Source organism: Dromiciops gliroides, chromosome 3, assembly GCF_019393635.1.
Source record: "Dromiciops gliroides isolate mDroGli1 chromosome 3, mDroGli1.pri, whole genome shotgun sequence".
NCBI lineage: Eukaryota > Metazoa > Chordata > Mammalia > Microbiotheria > Microbiotheriidae > Dromiciops > Dromiciops gliroides.
In genome coordinates this window covers 338,704,356-338,723,084 of record NC_057863.1, presented here as the reverse complement: position 1 = coordinate 338,723,084, position 18,729 = coordinate 338,704,356, and the positions used below count along the sequence as shown (strand labels likewise).

Below are 18,729 nucleotides of genomic sequence, written 5' to 3'. Positions count from 1 at the left end.
CCTGATAACAATATCACTATAAATTGTGCTGGCATATAATGGGCACTTAATAAATATTTACTAATTGATTATCAGTGACCTCCTATAAGCAATAGATATAGGCCAAGAAGCAAGAGACCCAAATTCTTATTTTGACTCTGACCTATGTGGAAGCATCTCCGTTGTTGTTATTGTTGATTCACATCCTCATTGGGGGTTTTCTTGGCAAAGATACTGAGTGGTTTACCATTTCCTTCTCCAGCTTATTTTACAGATGAGGAAACTGAGGCAAACAATCCTAAGTAACTTTCCCAGGGTCACAAAGATACTAAGTTTCTGAGGCCAGATTTGAATTCAGGAAGATGAATCTTCCCGACTCCAGACTTGACCCTCTATGCATTCATCCTCCTAGTTGCCCATTAAAGCATCTCCATTAAAGCTTCTTTTTGTTTTAGGAACTATTAAGAAATAATATTTTAATTGTGTTGTAGTGTGAAGTCCTTGGTTTCATTTGAATCAAGGACCCTGTCAGTTTTCAGTAACAGAGGGCTAAAACAAGTTAAGAGAGGAATTACAATTCTAGGAAACTCTGGTTAGATAGAAGGAAGGTCCCGGTTAAGCAATGGAATATCTCTTAGTTTATAGTTAACCAGATCAAGAGAAATGTTCCTTTTGCTCACTGTTAAAGAATGTTAGGGTTTTTGTTTAATTCAGCTAAGAGAAATATCTTTTTGTTAACCCCAAGTTAAAGATGGTAAACTCTAAAGTCCCTTAAATTAGTAGTCTTTTCTCAGTGAAGCAGTGAAATTATTGTGTGGTTTGGATTCAGAAGGGTCATGCCACAGGAAGCTAGGTGGCACAGTGGATAGAGCACCGGCCCTGAAGTAAAGAGGACCTGAGTTCAAATCCAGCCTCAGACACTTGACACTTACTAGCTGTGTGACCCTGGGCAAGTCACTTAACCCCCATTGCCTTAAAAAAAAAAGAATGGTGCAGTGTGAGGGGGCAGCTAGGTGGCACAGTGGATAAAGCACCAGCCCTGGATTCAGGAGTACCTGAGTTCAAATCCAGCCTCAGACACTTGACACTTACTAGCTGTGTGACCCTGGGCAAGTCACTTAACCCCATTGCCCCGCCAAAAAAAAAAAAAAAAAAAAAGAATGGTGCAGTTTATAGAGTGCCAGGCCTGCAGTCAGGAAGACTCATCTCCCTGAGTTAAAATCTGGCCTCAGACCCTTACTAGTGCCATGTGTGATCCTGGGTAAGTCACTTAAACCTGTTTGCCTCTGTTTCCTCATCTGTAAAATAAGCTAGAGAAGAAAATGGCAAACCACACCAGTATTTTTACCAAGAAAATCCCAAATGGGGTCTTGAAGAGTTGGATATGACTGAAAAACAAGTGAACAAAACTCTAAGACTGATAATTGGTTGGAGTCTTTATCTGATTCACTTCAAGAACTAAAATTATTCGGAGAAGTGAATGGAAGGGTAATGATTTTATTCTCTTCCTGTTTCTCTCCTTTTTGTTTTATTGCTTCATACAACAAGATGGCACTGTTTCACTAAGTTTAAAAACTGCTTTTAAAAATTTAGTTAGTGGTTGTTTATTTTTTAATGATGATTTTCTAGGTGAAGATAAAATAATTTTTTATCATATCCTGAATTAGTGTCTTTGTTACTGTGGATAAGGGGAAAAACAGTGGATAATTGGCTATGCCAAATTTAACCTTCTAGGAAACCTCATTTCTTTTCTTTCTTTTTCTTTCTTTCTTTTTTTTTTTTGGAAGAGGGGAAACCTAATTTCTTTCTTTCTTTTTTATTTATGAAATCTCATTTCTCATCTATGATCAAAAAACTGCTTGAGAGCTCAGAGCTTTTATTAATTTATTAATAGTTTATATTTTGATGCTTTCTTAGTTTGAAGAGAAAAGAGCCTGGCTTAGGGTCAGGAAGATCTTAGTTCAAATCCAGACCTCAAATACTAGCTCTGTGACCCTAGGGAAGTCAGTTACCTTTTGTTCCTTTCAGTTTCCTCAACCAGAAAATGAACATAATAATAGCACCTACCTTCCTCTAGAGCTAATCTCTATCTCTTATAAAAGAGCTTGTTTTACTTTTGAGGTGGGATAGGGTAAAAGAAGATAAAAAATAGAGTAAATATCATGGGAAGTGAATAGGATGGAGGGAAACTCAGCAATAGTAACTGGGGAAAAAATTTGAAGTAGAGGTAAGAGCCATGTAAGAGGGTGATGGTACTTACTTTGCTGGGCTATTGTGAAGAGAATTCTTTGTCAGGTATAAGGTGCTATATAAACGTTAGCTATTATTGTTGTTGCAATAATCAACCTTATGGGTGTTTTTTTAAGGAAATATCCCTTTAAAGTACTATATAAATGTAATTTACTATTAAAAAATATGAGCAGGAAAAACCTGGAAAGACTTACATGAGCTGATGGCAAAGTGAAATGTACTTATTCAACATAACAGCAATATTGTAAGATGATCTGCTGTGAATTACTTAGTTATTTTCAGCAATGCAATGATCCAAGATAACTCTGAAGAACTTATGAAAAATGTAATCCAGCTACAGAGAAAGAACTGATGGTATCTGAATACAGATGGAAGTATATTTTATTGTTGTTAGTTCCTTTTTCTAAAGTTTTTTTGTCTGATGTGTTTTGCATGATTGCACATGTATAATTTATATTGAATTGCTTGAGTTCTGAAGTGGGGAGAGGGAGGAAGAGAATTTGGAACACAAAAATCATAGTTACAATTTGTTTTTACATGTAAGGTGGGGAAAAATTCCAAATAAATAAATAAATAAAAAGGGCTTGTTTTGCAAAAGGGAAACTTTGGGCTTTCTCCATCTCCTTGGAAGAGAAGAGAGGAGAGGCTAGGACCTCAAGCGAAGGTCACTTGCCCTGAGTTAGACCCAGTGATTGCAGATAGGCATGGTTAGAAAGAAAAATTTCCACCCACTCCCATGATGGAAGAGGTGAAAATGTGTCTTCCAAACCCCCCTCCAGGATGACCACTTGTTGGCCACATCCAGAACTGAACAGAATTAGAGTGTGACCAAGACAGAGTAGAGCAGAATCGTCTCCTTTGGTCCTTGAAGTCAAGCCTTTCTTGATTTAACCTTAAATGCCATTAGTTTTTTTTTAGGTTGCCTTTATTTCATCATAATGTTGACCCATATTGACTTTGTAGTCTCTCAAAACCCCTAATTTTTTTTAGTCAACCTATTGTGCAATTGCTATTGTTAGGTTGTTTCAGTTGACCCCATTTGGAGTTTTCTTGGCAAAGATACTGGAGTGGTTTGCCATTTCCTTCCCTAACTCATTTGGGAAGGGAGGGGCAATGAGGGGTAAGTGACTTGCCCAAGGTCACACAGCTAGTAAGTATCAAGTATCTGAGGCCAGGTTTGAACACAAGTCCTCCTGAATCCAGGGCCAGTGCTTTATCTACTGTACCACCTAGCTGCTCACCCCCCTCGGCCTTTTTAAGGTAAGATCTTTTCCAGATCTCAGTTTGTCTGAAAAAACACCCATTCAGAGATTTGTTTAGGTAAGAATTGAAGCAAAAAATGGCCTAGTTTGCCTACTCAAAAGAATCAATCTGAGGTAGACATTGATAAGTATTAGAAACAAAGTAGAAGCCAATTGACTAAGGAACGACTAAACAAATTGCAGTCCTTGAATATAATGGAATATCACTGCAACACTGAATATAACTAATCCAGAGAAGCATGGAAAAAGTAAAGCAATTAGGTAGAAACACAGTTACCAAATTTTTTAAAAGTTCATAGACCTTGGGGCAGCTAGGTGGTGCAGTGGATAAAGCACCAGCCCTGGATTCAGGAGGACTTGCGTTCAAATTCGGCCTCAGCCACTTGACACTTACTAGCTGTATGACCCTGGGCAAGTCATTTAACCCTCATTGCCCCACAAAAACAAATAAATAAACAAACAAACGAACGAATGAATGAATGAAGAAATAAACAAATAAATGAATGAATGAATGGATAGATAGATGGTAGATAGATAGATAAAAATAAAGTTCATAGACCTCAGATTAAAAACCTGCTCTGAATGAAGAGCAGGACCTCCACGGGCACTTGGACCTATGGTAATAACATTCAGGTGATTCACTGGATAGAGATCTGGGCCCAGAGTCAGGATGACCTGAGTTGAAATCCAGCCTGAGACATTTACTATTTGGGTGACCTTTGGCAAGTGTCTTAGCATCTCTTTGCATCAATTTCCTCAACTCTAAAATGAGAATAATAATAGTTTCTACCTTCAAGAGTTATTGGAGGAATTAAATATTTATAAAGTGCCTGGCACATAGTAGGTGCCTAATAAACATTTGTTTCCTTCCTTCCTTCTTAAAGTAAACTCAATCAATGGGACAGCTGAGTCTGTCTATAACACATGGATCCCTCAATGAGGTTTCAGGCCATGTCTACTTGAATTGGCGTGGTATAATAGACCCAGTTCTAGCTTCTCTAAGGGCCTGTGGGGATATGCGGACCCTGCCTCTAGTGGGTTATTTTGCTCACCACATTGGGGGTTAACTTGTATCCTGGCAGGTACTTCTTGTTTTCATGTTCCTCATTGATGATTTCTGACAGTTTCTTTCCTTCAACCATCTCTTCAAATACCCAAAGTTTCACTTCTTCGTCAAATGTTTGGGAATTCATGACATTGCTGCCAATGATTTTTGCAATGGTAGTACCCCTTCACAAGAAAGAGAAGAAAAGGGAGTGAGGGAGTGAGTCTCACAGAATTAAAGGCTCTCCTAGAGGTGACAGAACAAGCTCAGTCAATGGCTAACTTATGGTAGCTTAGCTGTCCAGTCAAGAATATAAGAAATCACCAAAGTCCCACCACCAGAAATACCTACCATACCAAAAATAAGATAGCATGGCTCTATGGTATGTATATTTCTTGGGAAGGACTTCTGTCGGCACCCAAAGGCATTTATTAATTGGGGGATGTTTGCACACAGCCACTACTTTAGTTCAGGCCCTCATTACTTCTTACCTAGACTAGTGAAATGGCCTAATAATTAATCTCCCTGCCTCCAGTCTCTCCTAACTCCAACCCTGCTGGGGCAGTTAGATGGTACAAATGGATAGAGTGTTGGGCCTGGAATCAGGAAGACCCGAGTTCAGATGTGGCCTGACACTTTACTTTGTTGTGTGACCTTAGGCAAGTCACTTAATCTCTGTTTCATCATCTGTAAAAAGGGGGTTATAATACCTATCTCCAAGGATTGTTATGAAGATCAAATGAGATAACAATTGTAAAGCATTTAGAAGAGTGTTTGGCACATAGTAAACACCATATGCTGTTTAGTCCTTTCAGTTGTGTCTGACTTTTTGTGACACCATTTAAGGTTTTCTTGGCAAAAACATTGGGGCAATTTGCCATTTTCTTCTCCAAAAAAACACACTATGTAAATGTTAGCTATTATTATCATTATTTATTATCTGTCTTCTATGTAGCTGCCCAAGTGATTTTCCTTAACTGTAGGTCTGACCATATCACTTCCCTATTCATAGTCTAGTGTCTCCCTATTTTTACCCTTCCCAGCTATACAGTAATATCAAAATGACCCCTCTCTGTTCCTCACACATGTCATTCCATCTTTGGACTCAATGCCTTTGAAGTGGCCATTCCTTATTTCAGGAACTTTGTCACTCCTCATCTGTTTCAAAGAATCCCTTTCTTCCTTCAAGAGACAACTACCACCTTCTACATAAAACTATTCATGATATCTACCCCCCCCCATTGTCTTCCCTCCCTATCTTGTATCTAGCTACCTTGCGTTTATTTTTTAAACTTATTCTGCATTTACCTATACATGCATATGTATGCCTATATGTGTGTAATGTATGCATGTGTCAATATACATATACATAGATACATCTGTGCATATATGTGTAGGGTAGTTAATTGGTGCAGTGTGACAGTTCTGGAATCAGGAAGACTCATCTTCCTGAGTTCAAATCTTGACTCAGATACTTCCTAGCTATGAGATCCTAGGCAAGTCACTTCATCCTGTTTGCCTCAGTTTCCTCATCTGTAAAATGAGCTGGAGAAGGAAACAGGAAAACTAGCATCTTTGCCAAGAAAACTCCAAATGGGGTCATGAAGAGTCAGACATGACTGAAAATGACTGAACAACAACAATATATACATATGTGTATGTAACTATATACACATAAACCATAAATTATTTCACCCATTAGAATGTAAGCTCCCTTGGAATAGAAATTATTCACTCTTGTATCCCTAGAACTTAGTATAATAGTCAGCCACATAATAAATATATATATTTTAGTGCTGGAAAGGACCTTAGAAGCCATCTTCAAGTTCAATTCCCTTTAACGTCAGGTAGGATAGCATGGGATGAGGTAGAGAGAAAAACTTTGTGTCAGGTACTAACTGCTTGGAGGTTTTGGCAGATGACCACAAAGTCTCTACATAGGATGCTATATAGAATTAGAATAAACCTCAAAGGTAGGCTGTTGAGTTGATGGGGGTCGTCTAGAATGAAGAAGGAAGAGATATCAGAGTATGCCTTCTCTTCCTCTGAGCCCAGTGGAGTTAACTTTCTTGAAGAATTTTAGACTCTCTGAACACAGATTGAAGCATACTATTTTCACTTGTTGCTTTTTTGTTTCTTCTTTCTTGTGGTTTTCCCTTTTTGTTCTGATTCTTCATTCACAACATGACTAATACAGAAATATGTTTTATGATTGCACATACATAACCTATATCAGAAAACTATCTTTATATGTAATTGGAAAAAATAAAATAAAAGACTAATTTAAAAAAAAGAATTTTAGACTATGGGATCCTCCCCATCCTCTCTCTGAAATGTGCTGTCCCAAAATCCATAGGGTATATAAGACTCTAATATTATTTTCCTTTTTGGGCGGGGGGCAGGGCAATGAAGGTTAAGTGACTTGCCCAGGGTCACACAGCTAGTACATGTCAAGTGTCTGAGGCTGGATTTGAACTCAGGTCCTCCTGAATCCAGGACCGGTGCTCTATCCACTGTGCCACCTAGTTGCCCCCCCCCTTATTTTCCTTTTTAACACAAGATTTCATTTTTCAATTCTTTTCCAAATTTATTATTTATTTATTTTGGCATTCTTTTTCCTTTTTTTTTTTTTAATTTTGAGTTCCAAATTCTTTCTCTTCCTCTAGTCCTTTCCCCACCCATTTGGAAGGCAAGCAATATGACATCAGTTATACATGTGAAATCATGTAAAGCACATTTCCATATTACCTATTTTACACAAAAAGCAAGAAAAATAAAGACAATGAAAGTTTGCACTCAGAATTCATCAGTTTTCTCTCTGGAGGTGGATAGTATGTCTCATTATGAATCCTTAAGAATTGACTTGAATCATTGTATTAATCAGAGTAGCCAAGTCTTTCACAGTTATTGATCAAAGATTTTAAGAAGGAGCAATTGCTTTTTTTCAAAATTTCTATTATTAGGCAGAATTAGGTCAAGAAAAGTAGTTGTCTGTCTCCTGGCTGGCATTCCATCTCCAGTCTCCATGCTTTTACTCTGACAGTATCTCTATGCCCAGAGTGCATGCCATCCTCATTTCCACCTTATAGAACTGAATTGATTTACCCAAGGCCACAATAATACTAGTATGTAGCAGAGCCAGGACTAGGTCTAATTAATCCCAGACCAAATCTTCTACATTCCCCCTTGCTGTCTGCCAGAAATAGACCCTATCTTTTTATCTAGACATGGATTCTTATCCCTTTTTGTATCACAAACCCTTTTGACAGCCTGGTAAAGCCTATAGACCCTTTTCCTCAGACATAAATACATAAAATAAAATACTTAGAATTACAAAGGAAGGCAATTATATTGAAATAAAATGATAAAAATATTTTTTAAAAAATTTTCCCAGACTCTAGATTAAGAATCCCTACTCTAGAAGCTTAGACACCACAGATAAAAATGGACACACAGGATATAGTAATTTCCATGGCCAGATGGGAGACAGAGCAGTTCCTTTAGGGCATCAGCCCTCAGACTGGTTATCTTCCACATTCACAATGAGAAAACAGAAATGTGACAGGCTCTCCTTTTCTGGGGAGACCTTTTTGTCCTTGGTATGTCTCTCTCTGCTCCAGTTTTTCTAATAGCTCTTTTACCATAGTGTATGGGCCATATGAGTAGCCAGCTCTTTTAATATGTAGCTCAAAAGGTATGGATGTGATCTTTTCAATTAATCATAAATTATATTCTGGTCATCTACCTTTCATTCAATTGCCAAAAGTCCTATATTCCTTTCAAACTAATTAAGTATTTGTTCACACATTATGATGAGTTTATAGGGAAATTGCTTATGACATAGGTTAAGGCCGTGACAATATAATAAAAATGGCAATATTAGCAAAGCTAATTTACAGTTCAAATGCTATATCAATCAAACTATAAAAGGGATACATTACAGAACTTGATGCAACAATCACAAAATTCTAAAAAGGGAAATATGACAAAAAGGAAAGATGACAAAAGTTGAAAATAGTAAATATTGAAGAGTTTGTTGGAAGATAGGCACGCTGGGGCATTGTTGGTCAAGTTACACAACTATTTTAAAAAACTATTTGAAATTATGCAAATAAAGTAATGACAATATCCACATTCTTCAACTCTGACATTGTACTATAGGCATATAACCCAAGGAAGCTACTGATAAAAAAGAAAATCCCCATATGCACCACAAGATTTATGGCAGTGCTTTTGTAGGAGCAAAGAACTGGAAACAAATTATATGTCCTTGGATTAGGGAATGGATACTAATCATGGTACATGAATGAATACAATGGAATATTACTGTACTTTAGGAAATGATGACTATAAAGAATATGGAGAAGCTTACAAGAGCTAATAATGATAGAAATAAAACCAAGAAAAAATACACACAATGACTACAACAGTGTAATGGAAGGAATGATAACCACAAAACAATAAAAAGTGAATTTTTCAAAATTTCCAAAAACAAACATGCCCCTGTATATAATGAGACCTGAGAAGGCATCTTCCCCAACTCCTTTGAAGAGGTAGGAGCTCAACAAGTATGAAACATTTTGTAAATTTTCAGATTTTTTTTCCAATGTATTCATAGGTTTTGATAATTTTTTTCTTCTCCCTATTTTTTCTTTTAAAAAAATATTCTTTGTCATATGCAGTAGTCATATAACAGAGGAGGAGGAAAAATAAAAGGGAAATTTAGGTGATATAGAAATAAAAGATATCAATAAAATTTAAAAACAAATGATTTTTCTAAAAAAGACCTAATTTTAATCTATTAATTGGTTGTTTGTTGTTATTCTGTCATTTTTAGTCACGTCTGACTCTCCGTCGCAAAGATACCAGAGTGGCTTGCTGTTTCCATCTCCAGCTCATTTGACAGATGAGGAAACTGAGGCAAACAGGGTTAAAATTTCTTGTCCAAGGTCACATAGCTAGGAAGTGTCTGAGGCAAGATTTGAACTAAGGAAGATGAGTCTTCCTGACTCCAGGCCCAGCGCTCTATCCACTGTGCCACCAATTAAGGTGTCTATGCCTCTTGTGCTTTTTACATTTATTTTGGTAAGAGGCTGAAATTCATGCCTTTACATGTATTTATTCTCTTCATATTTATTATATATGTATACATAATACTATTATTTATAATATTTATTTAATATATTATTATATATTATTTAATATTATGTGTATATATGTATATGTGTGTGTATATATATATATATGTATATATATATGTATTTTTTGTCCCTCCTCATCAGTATGTAAGCTCTTTGAGAGTAGGGTTTGTTTCATTCTTTTTATTTATATCCCTAGTACCTAACACTGTGCAGGTAACAAAGTAGCTACTTATAAATGCTTTTTTTTTTTTTTTTTTTTTTAGTGAGGCAATTAGGGTTAAGTGACTTGACTGGGGTCACACAGCTAGTAAGTGTTAAGTATCTGAGGCCGGATTTGAACTCAGGTACTCCTGAATCCAGGGCCGGTGCTCTATCCACTGCGCCACCTAGCTGCCCCTTAAATGCTTTTTGATTCACTGTTTCCTCTGGCTTTTGAAGAATGAAATTACCATGAAGAAAGATTTTTAAAAAAATTATCAGTTGCTCTGATTTTCTCAGATATCCCTGACAGATGTCCATATAGTTGAGGTCTTCTTTTAATATATAATTCTGGTTTTGATCTGTTTTCCCAGACTCCTTGTCCACTTCCCCATTTTCTCTTGTAGATCCCTATGGTAAACTCCCAGGACAATATTGCTTCTAGTATTCCTGACGTTTATGCTCTCTATCATAGATCTACTGGATTTCCTTATATGAGTGTATAACCCTAATTCTCCTTACCCCCTCAGTGAGTTCAGTATCTGGCTATTCAGTATCTGGCTCATGGTGCTGCTCTCTTCCCATCTCCTCTGCCTTTGTTAATATTGGGGAACACACACACACAGAGAGATATAAAATATCCCTCCAACACCTTAACTTTCCAGTTCCTCAATTTACTCATGTACACATTTTCCACTACCCTTTCATTCACTGTCCTTGACTCTCTAATCTTTTGCCACCTGGTCTCATTGCCAATCGCCCCTTGCCAAACCACAGTCCTGGAATTCTTTGACCCTCCATCTCCCTCCCTGCCTCCCTTCCTTCTCTTTCTTTTACAAGTGTGACTGAATTGAAGTTGGCTGAATTCAGTACAAATTTATTTGATCTCCTCTTAATCTCCTTTTTTAAAAGATTTAAAATATATATTTAAATTTTTTTTCTTGTTCAGTATTTTATTATTTTCCAGCTACATATAAGAATAGTTTTCAACATTTGTTTTCATAGCATTTTCAGTTTCAAATTTTTCTCCCATCCTCCCTTCCCTCCTTCCTCCCCAAGACAGAAAGCAATCAAATATAGGTTATATATGAGCAATCACACCAAACATATTTCTACATTAATCATATTGTGACAGAAGAGTCAGAGCACAAGGGAAAAACCTCAAAAAAGAAGAAAAAAAAAACAGTCCCAAAGTAGAAACAGTATGGTTCAATCTGCATTCATAAACCACAGTTCTTTTTTCTGGATGTTGAGAAAATTTTCTATTATGAAGTTCTTTGAAATTGTTTTGGACCATTGCATTGCTAAAAAGAGCCAAGTCCATCACCATTGTTCATCACACAATGTTCAGCTGTTACTGTATACAATGTTCTCCTGGTTCTGCTCCTCAGTCAGCATCAGTTCATGTAAGTCCTTCCAGGTTTCTCTGAACTCCTCCTGCTCATCATTACTTTTCACATTGATTTTTAAAAACTTTGTGTTCTAAATTTTCTTCTTCCCTCCCTCCTCATCCCTCCCTATGAAATCCATCAATTCAATATAAGTCATACATGTGCAGTTATGCAAAATATCTTCTCATTATTAGTCAGGTTGTGAAAGAAAATAGACATAATACCTTTAGAAAGAGGAGCTAACAGGAGTGGCTAGGTGGCGCAGTGGATAAAGCACCGGCCCTGGATTCAGGAATACCTGAGTTCAAATCCGGCCTCAGACACTTAACACATACTAGCTGTGTGACCCTGGGCAAGTCACTTAACCCCCATTGCCTCACTAAAAAAAAAAAAAAAAGAAAGAGGAGCTAACAAATAAAATTATACTTCAATCTGTATTCAGATACCATCAGTTCTATTTCCTCTTAATCTCCTTTCAACTGGGCCTTTAGTGCAGTGGCAAGGCAAACATTCTATTCCTCCCCAATGGATTTCCTAGCCAGCTCTCTACAGCTCTTGTTCCAAACCTCATCTTTCTTCAGGCCTCCCACAGCAGCTCCTGTACCACTTTATCAGCTGAAGACAGTACCTCATACTTCAGGGAAAAAAATTGAGGCCATTCACTAAGAACTTCCTCTTCTCCAGTCCTCTTTATCTCACATGTTCAGACATCTTCCCCTTTTCCCTTCTTCACTCCAGTCTCAGATGAAGCAGTAGCCCTTTTCCTGACTAAGGCTAACTACTCTATGGATCTCATCTCTTCCCTACTACCATATTCCCAACTCTTGTTCTTCTCTCCAATAGCTCAACTACTTGGCTCCTCTCCTGCTGCCTACAGTTATACCCATGCCTTCTGTATCTTAAAGAACCCTCACTTAATCTAACCATCCCTGCTAGCTATTGTCTCATATCTCTTCTCCCTTTCATGGCTAAATTCCTAGACAAAATTGTCTACTCCTTTCACTCTCTCCTAAGACTTCAGCAATCTGGCTTCCACAATCTCATCATTCAGCTGAAAATAATCTATCCAAAGTAACCAGTGATCTAATGACTTTTTCTCAGTCCTGATCTTTTCCCACTTCTCTGCAGCATGTGGCAACCCTGGGGATTACTCTCTCTTTCTGGATGCTCTCTCTGGGTTTTCCTGACACTGCTTCACTCTTGGTTCTCCATTCTCATTCTTCCTTAATATATATTGAGCCCAATACTCTATACTATTTCACCTGGAGATCTCATCAGGAAGGAAATAGTGATTTAATAAGTATCTTATATGTGCCAAGTACTATACTAAACACTTGAATAATAATGACAACAACTACCATTTATATAGCATCTACTATGGGCCAGGAACTGTGCTAAGTGCTTTATAAATGTTTTTTGATCCTCTCAACAAACCTGGGAGTTAGATACTAATTTTTTTTTTTTTTTAGTGAGGCAATTGGGGTTAAGTGACTTGCCTAGGGTCACACAGCTAGTGAGTGTTGTGTCTGAGGCCAGATTTGAACTCAGGTCCTCCTGACTCCAGGGCCGGTGCTCTATCCACTGCGCCACCTAGCTGCCCCTTAGATACTAATATTATTATTCCCATTTTACAGTTGAAAAGACTGAGACAGACAGAGATTAAGTGACTTGCCCAGGGTCACACAGCTAGTAAGTGTCTGAGGGCTGGATTTGAACTCAGGTCTTTGTGATCTACTCTTTTGTCTAGTTGTGCTCATGAATTCAATCAACCCCATGCATTTGAGTTCCAGATCTTTATTCAGCCCTAATCTCTTTTCTAAGTTCCAGTCCCACACCACCAACTGCCTTAGGTCATCTAGAATTGTCCTGTAGGCATCTTATATTCAACGTGTCCACAATAGAACCCATTATCTTTGTTCCCCATCCCTCATTTCTTCCTAATTTCCCTTTTTACTTTTAAGGGCATCACTGTTCTCCCAGTCACCCAGGCTGGCAACCTAGGAGTTGTCTGTGGGTTGAGAAGTGTGGAAACCACCACTGCTGCCACTCATTCAGTCACTCCCCCCATCCCAAGGCCTACTGCTGATTTGCTGGGGTGCAGCCTGTGTTCCATTTCTCACCCTGGCACAACAGACCTTTCCTTTTGACCTTCAGAAAATGGTTTCACCCCATTGTTGTGTGGGTTCTTTCTCTCCAGAAATTGTCTTGAGGAATTATTTAAAGTTTTTTGGAGCAGTTTTGGGGAGAGTTCAAGTGAGTCCCTGCCTTTTCCCTGTCATCTTGGCTCTACCCAACAGGCAGTTTTTGGATAAAGAAATCAAAGCTATATATAGTCATATAAAAAAATGCTCTAAATCATTATTGATTGGAGAATTCAAATTAAAACAACCATGAGCTATTTCACACCTATCAGATTAGCTAAAATAATAGAAGGGGGAAATGACAAATATTGGAGGGGATATGGAAAAATTGTGTCACCAATATACTGTTGTTGGAACTATGAAGAGAGCCAACTATTTTTGGAGAGCAATCTAGAATTATGCCCAAAGAGTCATAAAATTGTGTATACCTTTTGACCTAGCAACACCACTATTAGGTTTGTTTTCCAAGGGGATCAGGAAAAAAGGAAAAGAACCTATAAGTTCTAAAATATTTAAAGCAGCTCTTTTCTGGTGGCAAAGAACTAGAAATTGAGCAGATGCCCACCAATTGGGGAATGGCTAAACAAGTTATGGTATATGATTGTGATGGAATACTATTGTGCTATAAGAAGTGATGAGCAAGTTGATTTAGAAAAATATGGAAAGAATTGCATGAAATAATAGAGTGAAATGAGCAGAACCAAGAAAATGTATATAATAAACAGCAATATTGTTTGAAAAATAACTGAACAACTAAGTTATTCTGTATATTATAAATATTCAAAATCAACTACAAAGGATCTATGAAGGAAAATGCTATCCACCTCCAGAGAAAGAACTGATAAATAGAAGTATGTATAGTATGGTTTTACATATTTGTGTGTGTGTGTGTGTGTGTGTGTGTGTGAAATGGTGGCCTTCTCTAGTGTGGGATGGCAAGAGGATAGAAACAATTCAGAACTTAAAATGTAGAGGGGCAGTTAGGTGGTGCAGTGGATAAAGCACTGGACCTAGATTCAGGAGGACCTGAGTTCAAATCTGACCTCAGACATTTGACACTAGCTGTGTGACCCTGGGCAAGTCACTAAGCCTTCATTGCAATGCAAAAAGAAAAAAACAAATAACTTAAAATGTAACAAAAAACCCCCAAAACTTTTAAAAAAGGATATTGGTTTAATAAATGTCTGTTTAATAAACTAATGGTTACAGTATACTGGAGATTTAAGATGCCATTAAAAAGGTGGGACATCTCAAAATGAAGCTCTACATGCTATGGAGAAAAGAATATTTTGGCATCAAATGTGTACCTTTCTTTATGTAATATTAAAAAGGGCCATTGGTATAGAAAGGGGCCTACCTTTATCTATACCCAATCCCAGGATTTAGCTTAGCCCAGGGGCTTCCTAAACTTTTCCCACTCGTGACCATTTTTCACCCAAGAAATTTTTATGCCACCCTGGGTATATAGGTATATAAAATAGGTCTACATAACCTTTTACTGTTGCCAAATTTTCCCCGACACCCACATTCAGTTATGTGACCTACAGTTTAAGAAGCTAAGGCTTAGCCTACCCATAACCAGGGGTTGTCCTGGATAGAATCAGAGGCAGCTTCTATCACTCAATGTTCAGTGTGAGCATTTACACCTTGGAAATCAACAAATGCTACAAAATCAGGATTTGATTTATTGTTTTAAGAAAGTGATAGGAAAGATGTTAATAATGCAGATTAAACTTTAAAATACATTTTCCCCCAGAGAGTTGATTGGTAAACATTTACCAACCTTGAGGGGTATAGGCAAAACAAGAACTAGGATTCTTGTGCACACAAGGATCTTGTGAGAAAACAAAAGTCCCCAAACCAGGGATCTGTCAAAGCCCAGGTCAAGTACAATTGCCCCAGCCTCTGCAAAATCAAGGATTTCCAGGACTGGCAGCCCTCTCCTTCCCAACGTTTCCAGCCAGGCTAGTACTTACCAGTTTCCAGAACCCACAATGCACACCTTCAGCCCCCCGGGGGGACACTTAATTGAGCTGTCTGATGAAGGAGCTGATTTTGTAGAAGCACAAACTGGAGGGGGATGCCCATGCTGTACGATTCGTAGGGCTGCAGCAGCTACTCGAAGCTCCGTGATTGAAACTCTAACAGCAGCCAAAGCAGTACTGAAGAGAACTGGAGGGGCAGATACAATAGGGGCTGATTCTCAATGGGCCTTGCACCAATCAGTGAGTGTTGTCTGTTTCTGCCTCTTTTTCCTCCACTGATGTGTTACCCCTCTGGAGATTGAAAGGAAAGAAAGAAACAAAATGAGTTCTTTTGTAGGTGAGGGACATGCTGAGAGAGGGGCAAGGACAATGGTGATGCTATGGCCTAGACACGCTTAGCTTCTACAGTTATCCTTTCCACATGATGGGGGAGTGTTAGGGCACCCCGTGATCTGGAAAATCCAGGTAAAACATTTTGTTCCTCCCTTCGTACCAGAGAAGAAGTCTGACATCTTTCTTTTATGTGATGTTTCTAGTCCTTATTGAAAAATTTGGGTTGATATTATACAATACTATACATATGATGCATTTCTGAATTCCTAAACTTTTTCTGTGTCCTCTGCTGGCCTTCCTTTGTGGCCCACAGCTTCTCCAAAACTCCCCCCCAAAATTTCCATTTGATTTCTTTTATTTTCTTTTTTTTGGTGGGGCAATGAGAGTTAAGTGACTTGCCCAGGGTCACACAGCTAGTAAGTGTCAAGTGTCTGAGGCTAGATTTGAACTCAGGTCCTCCTGAATCCAGGGCCAGTGCTTTATCCACTATACCACCTAGCTGCCCCCTCCATTTGATTTCTTATGTCAGTCTACAATATACTGAAACTGAGATAGGGAAAGTTGTGACATGGAAGGGATAACTGGATATTATTCCTCACTCACTACTGGCTGTCACACATGCCTGGAAGGCAGTCCCGTCACATCTCCACCTCTCAGAATCCCTCTCTTCCCTGGAGTCACAGTTCAATGGCCACCTTCTGCAGTGAGTGCTTCCTGGTGCCCCGTTAGTACTTTCCCATGTCAAGATTGCCTCCTGTTTGCTTTGCCTGTTTCTTGTATATTATCTTGTATAATATATTATTATATTGTGACAACCCAACTTTAACAGATGTGAAAACTGAGTCCCAGGGAGGTTGATTTGCCAGAGATTTGCCTTCCCTCACTGTTGCAAGATAATCCTTTTACACTTCTCTAATTAACTCACAGCGGCTTTTCCAAATTTTTCATTCGTCTTCAAACGTCCCATGGCTTGCCCTCCTCAACCTTGCCTCATATTTTTGTTTTTTGTTTTTTGGAGTTTTTTTGGCGAGGCAATGGGGGTTAAGTGACTTGCCCAGGGTCACACAGCTAGTAATTGTTAAGTGTCTGAGGCTGGATTTGAACTCAGGTACTCCTGAGTCCAGGGCCAGTGCTTTATCCACTGACCCACCTAGCTGCCCCCCTTGCCTCATATTTTACTCAAAAAATTGAGGCCATTCCCTTATACCTACCTTTTTTCCTTTCCTCCTCGTCTCACATAATGAACTAGTCTTGCCAAGGCAAAACCCTTCTACGTACACAAATGACCCCATTCCATTCTGTCTTCTCCAGCACAATTGCATCCCCAATTCTCACTTCATCTTTAATCTCTCCCTGTCTACTAGCTACTTCCCTACAGCTGATAAACGTGCCCAATGTCTCCCCCATCTCCAACCCCCCGCCCCCTTTGATCAATCTATCCCTGCTGACTACTATACTATATCTCTCCTCTATTTTGTGGCCAACCTTCTTCCTAAGGCCTTCTGTAGTAGGTCTCTCCATTTCCTTTTCTTTCACTCTCTATAGTCAAGCTTTTGATCTCATTATTTAACTGAGACTGCTTTTTCCAGTTATCAATGATCTCTTAATTGCCGAATCTAATAGCCTTTTCTCAATCCTTATCATTGTTGACCCTTTGTGGGGGTCAATTATCTTCTTCTCTTCCATATTCTCCTTTCTTTTTTTGTGTATTTATTTAAAAATTAGTATTTTATTTTCTCCAATTACATGTAAAAACAATTTTTAACATTCATTTTTTTGGGGGGGAGGGTGAGGCAATGGGGATTAAGTGACTTGCCCAGGGTCACACAGCCAGTAAATGTCATGTGTCTGAGGCCCGGATTTGAACTCAGGTCCTCCTGAATGCAGGGTGGGTGCTTTATCCACTGCGCCACCTAGCTGCCCCTTTAACATTCATTTTTGTTTTGTTTTTGTTTTTGTTTGTGGGGCAATGGGGGTTAAGTGACTTGCCCAGGGTCACACAGCTAGTAAGTGTCAAGTGTCTGAGGCCAGATTTGAACTCAGGTCCTCCTGAATCCAGGGCTGGTGCTTTATCCACTGTGCCACCTAGCTGCCCCCCTCAATATATTCTTTTTTTTTTTTTTTTAGTGAGGCAATTGGGGTTAAGTGACTTGCCCAGGGTCACACAGCTAGTACCTGTCAAGTGTCTGAGGCCAGATTTGAACTCAGGTCCTCCCGAATCCAGGGCCGGTGCTTTATCCACTGTGCCACCTAGCTGCCCCCGCCACCTCAGACACTTGACACTTACTAGCTGTGTGACCCTGGGCAAGTCACTTAACCCCCATTGCCTCGCCAAAAAAAAAAAAAGTTTGAGCTCCAAATTGTTCCAAATTCTCTCCCTTCCTCCCTTTCCCCCCACATTGGGAAGGCAAGCAATTTGATATAGGTTATGCATGTGTAGTGAGATTGATATTTTTAAGCGTGCAAAATGGAATACATATGACTATAAGGAAAACCAGTTATATTGAGCTAGTTATCAAAATATGTTTTTTAATAAATTTCACTCAGTTCTCCATGTGTTTAAGAAATGAGGCCTTTGTCAGACAAACTTGCTTCAAGATTTTTTCACATAACCATATTTCCCTCCATCCTATTCCCTCCCCATGCCATTTACTCTATTCTCTATCTCCTTTCACCCTGTCCCTCCTCAAAAGTGTTTTGCTTCTGACTGCCCCCCTTCCTCAATCTGCCCTCCCTTTATCACATTCTCCTTTCTTTAGGGTTTCAAGACATCACTCTCTCATGATTTTCCTCCTGCCTATTTGACTGCTCCCTTCTTAGGTTCCTTTGCTGGATCTTCATCCAAGTTATGATTGCAAACCAGGAATAAGGAACTTCTTTGGGCATGACTGATCTATTTGAGGACATGAGTTCCTACAGTATTCTCCAGCTACCTACATTTCTTTTTCTTTTTTTTTTTTTTTGAGGGGCAATGAGGGTTAAGTGACTTGCCCAGGGTCACACA

At 38.7% G+C, this 18,729-nt stretch overlaps 1 protein-coding gene across 1 annotated transcript in view; it reads right to left on the bottom strand.

Annotated features, from left to right (window-relative positions):
• Positions 1-16,692, bottom strand: part of LOC122747563 (glycerol-3-phosphate dehydrogenase [NAD(+)], cytoplasmic-like) — a 45,721-nt gene extending 29,029 nt beyond the window's left edge. Inside the window, exons 1-3 of the mRNA XM_043993510.1 lie at positions 16,647-16,692; positions 15,384-15,579; positions 4,544-4,721 (exon numbers count right to left, since the gene is read on the bottom strand). Coding sequence (XP_043849445.1) covers positions 4,544-4,721; positions 15,384-15,579; positions 16,647-16,692 — 420 coding nt within the window. The remainder of the gene's footprint in view (positions 1-4,543; positions 4,722-15,383; positions 15,580-16,646) is intronic.
• Between the last annotated feature and the right edge of the window lie 2,037 nt (positions 16,693-18,729).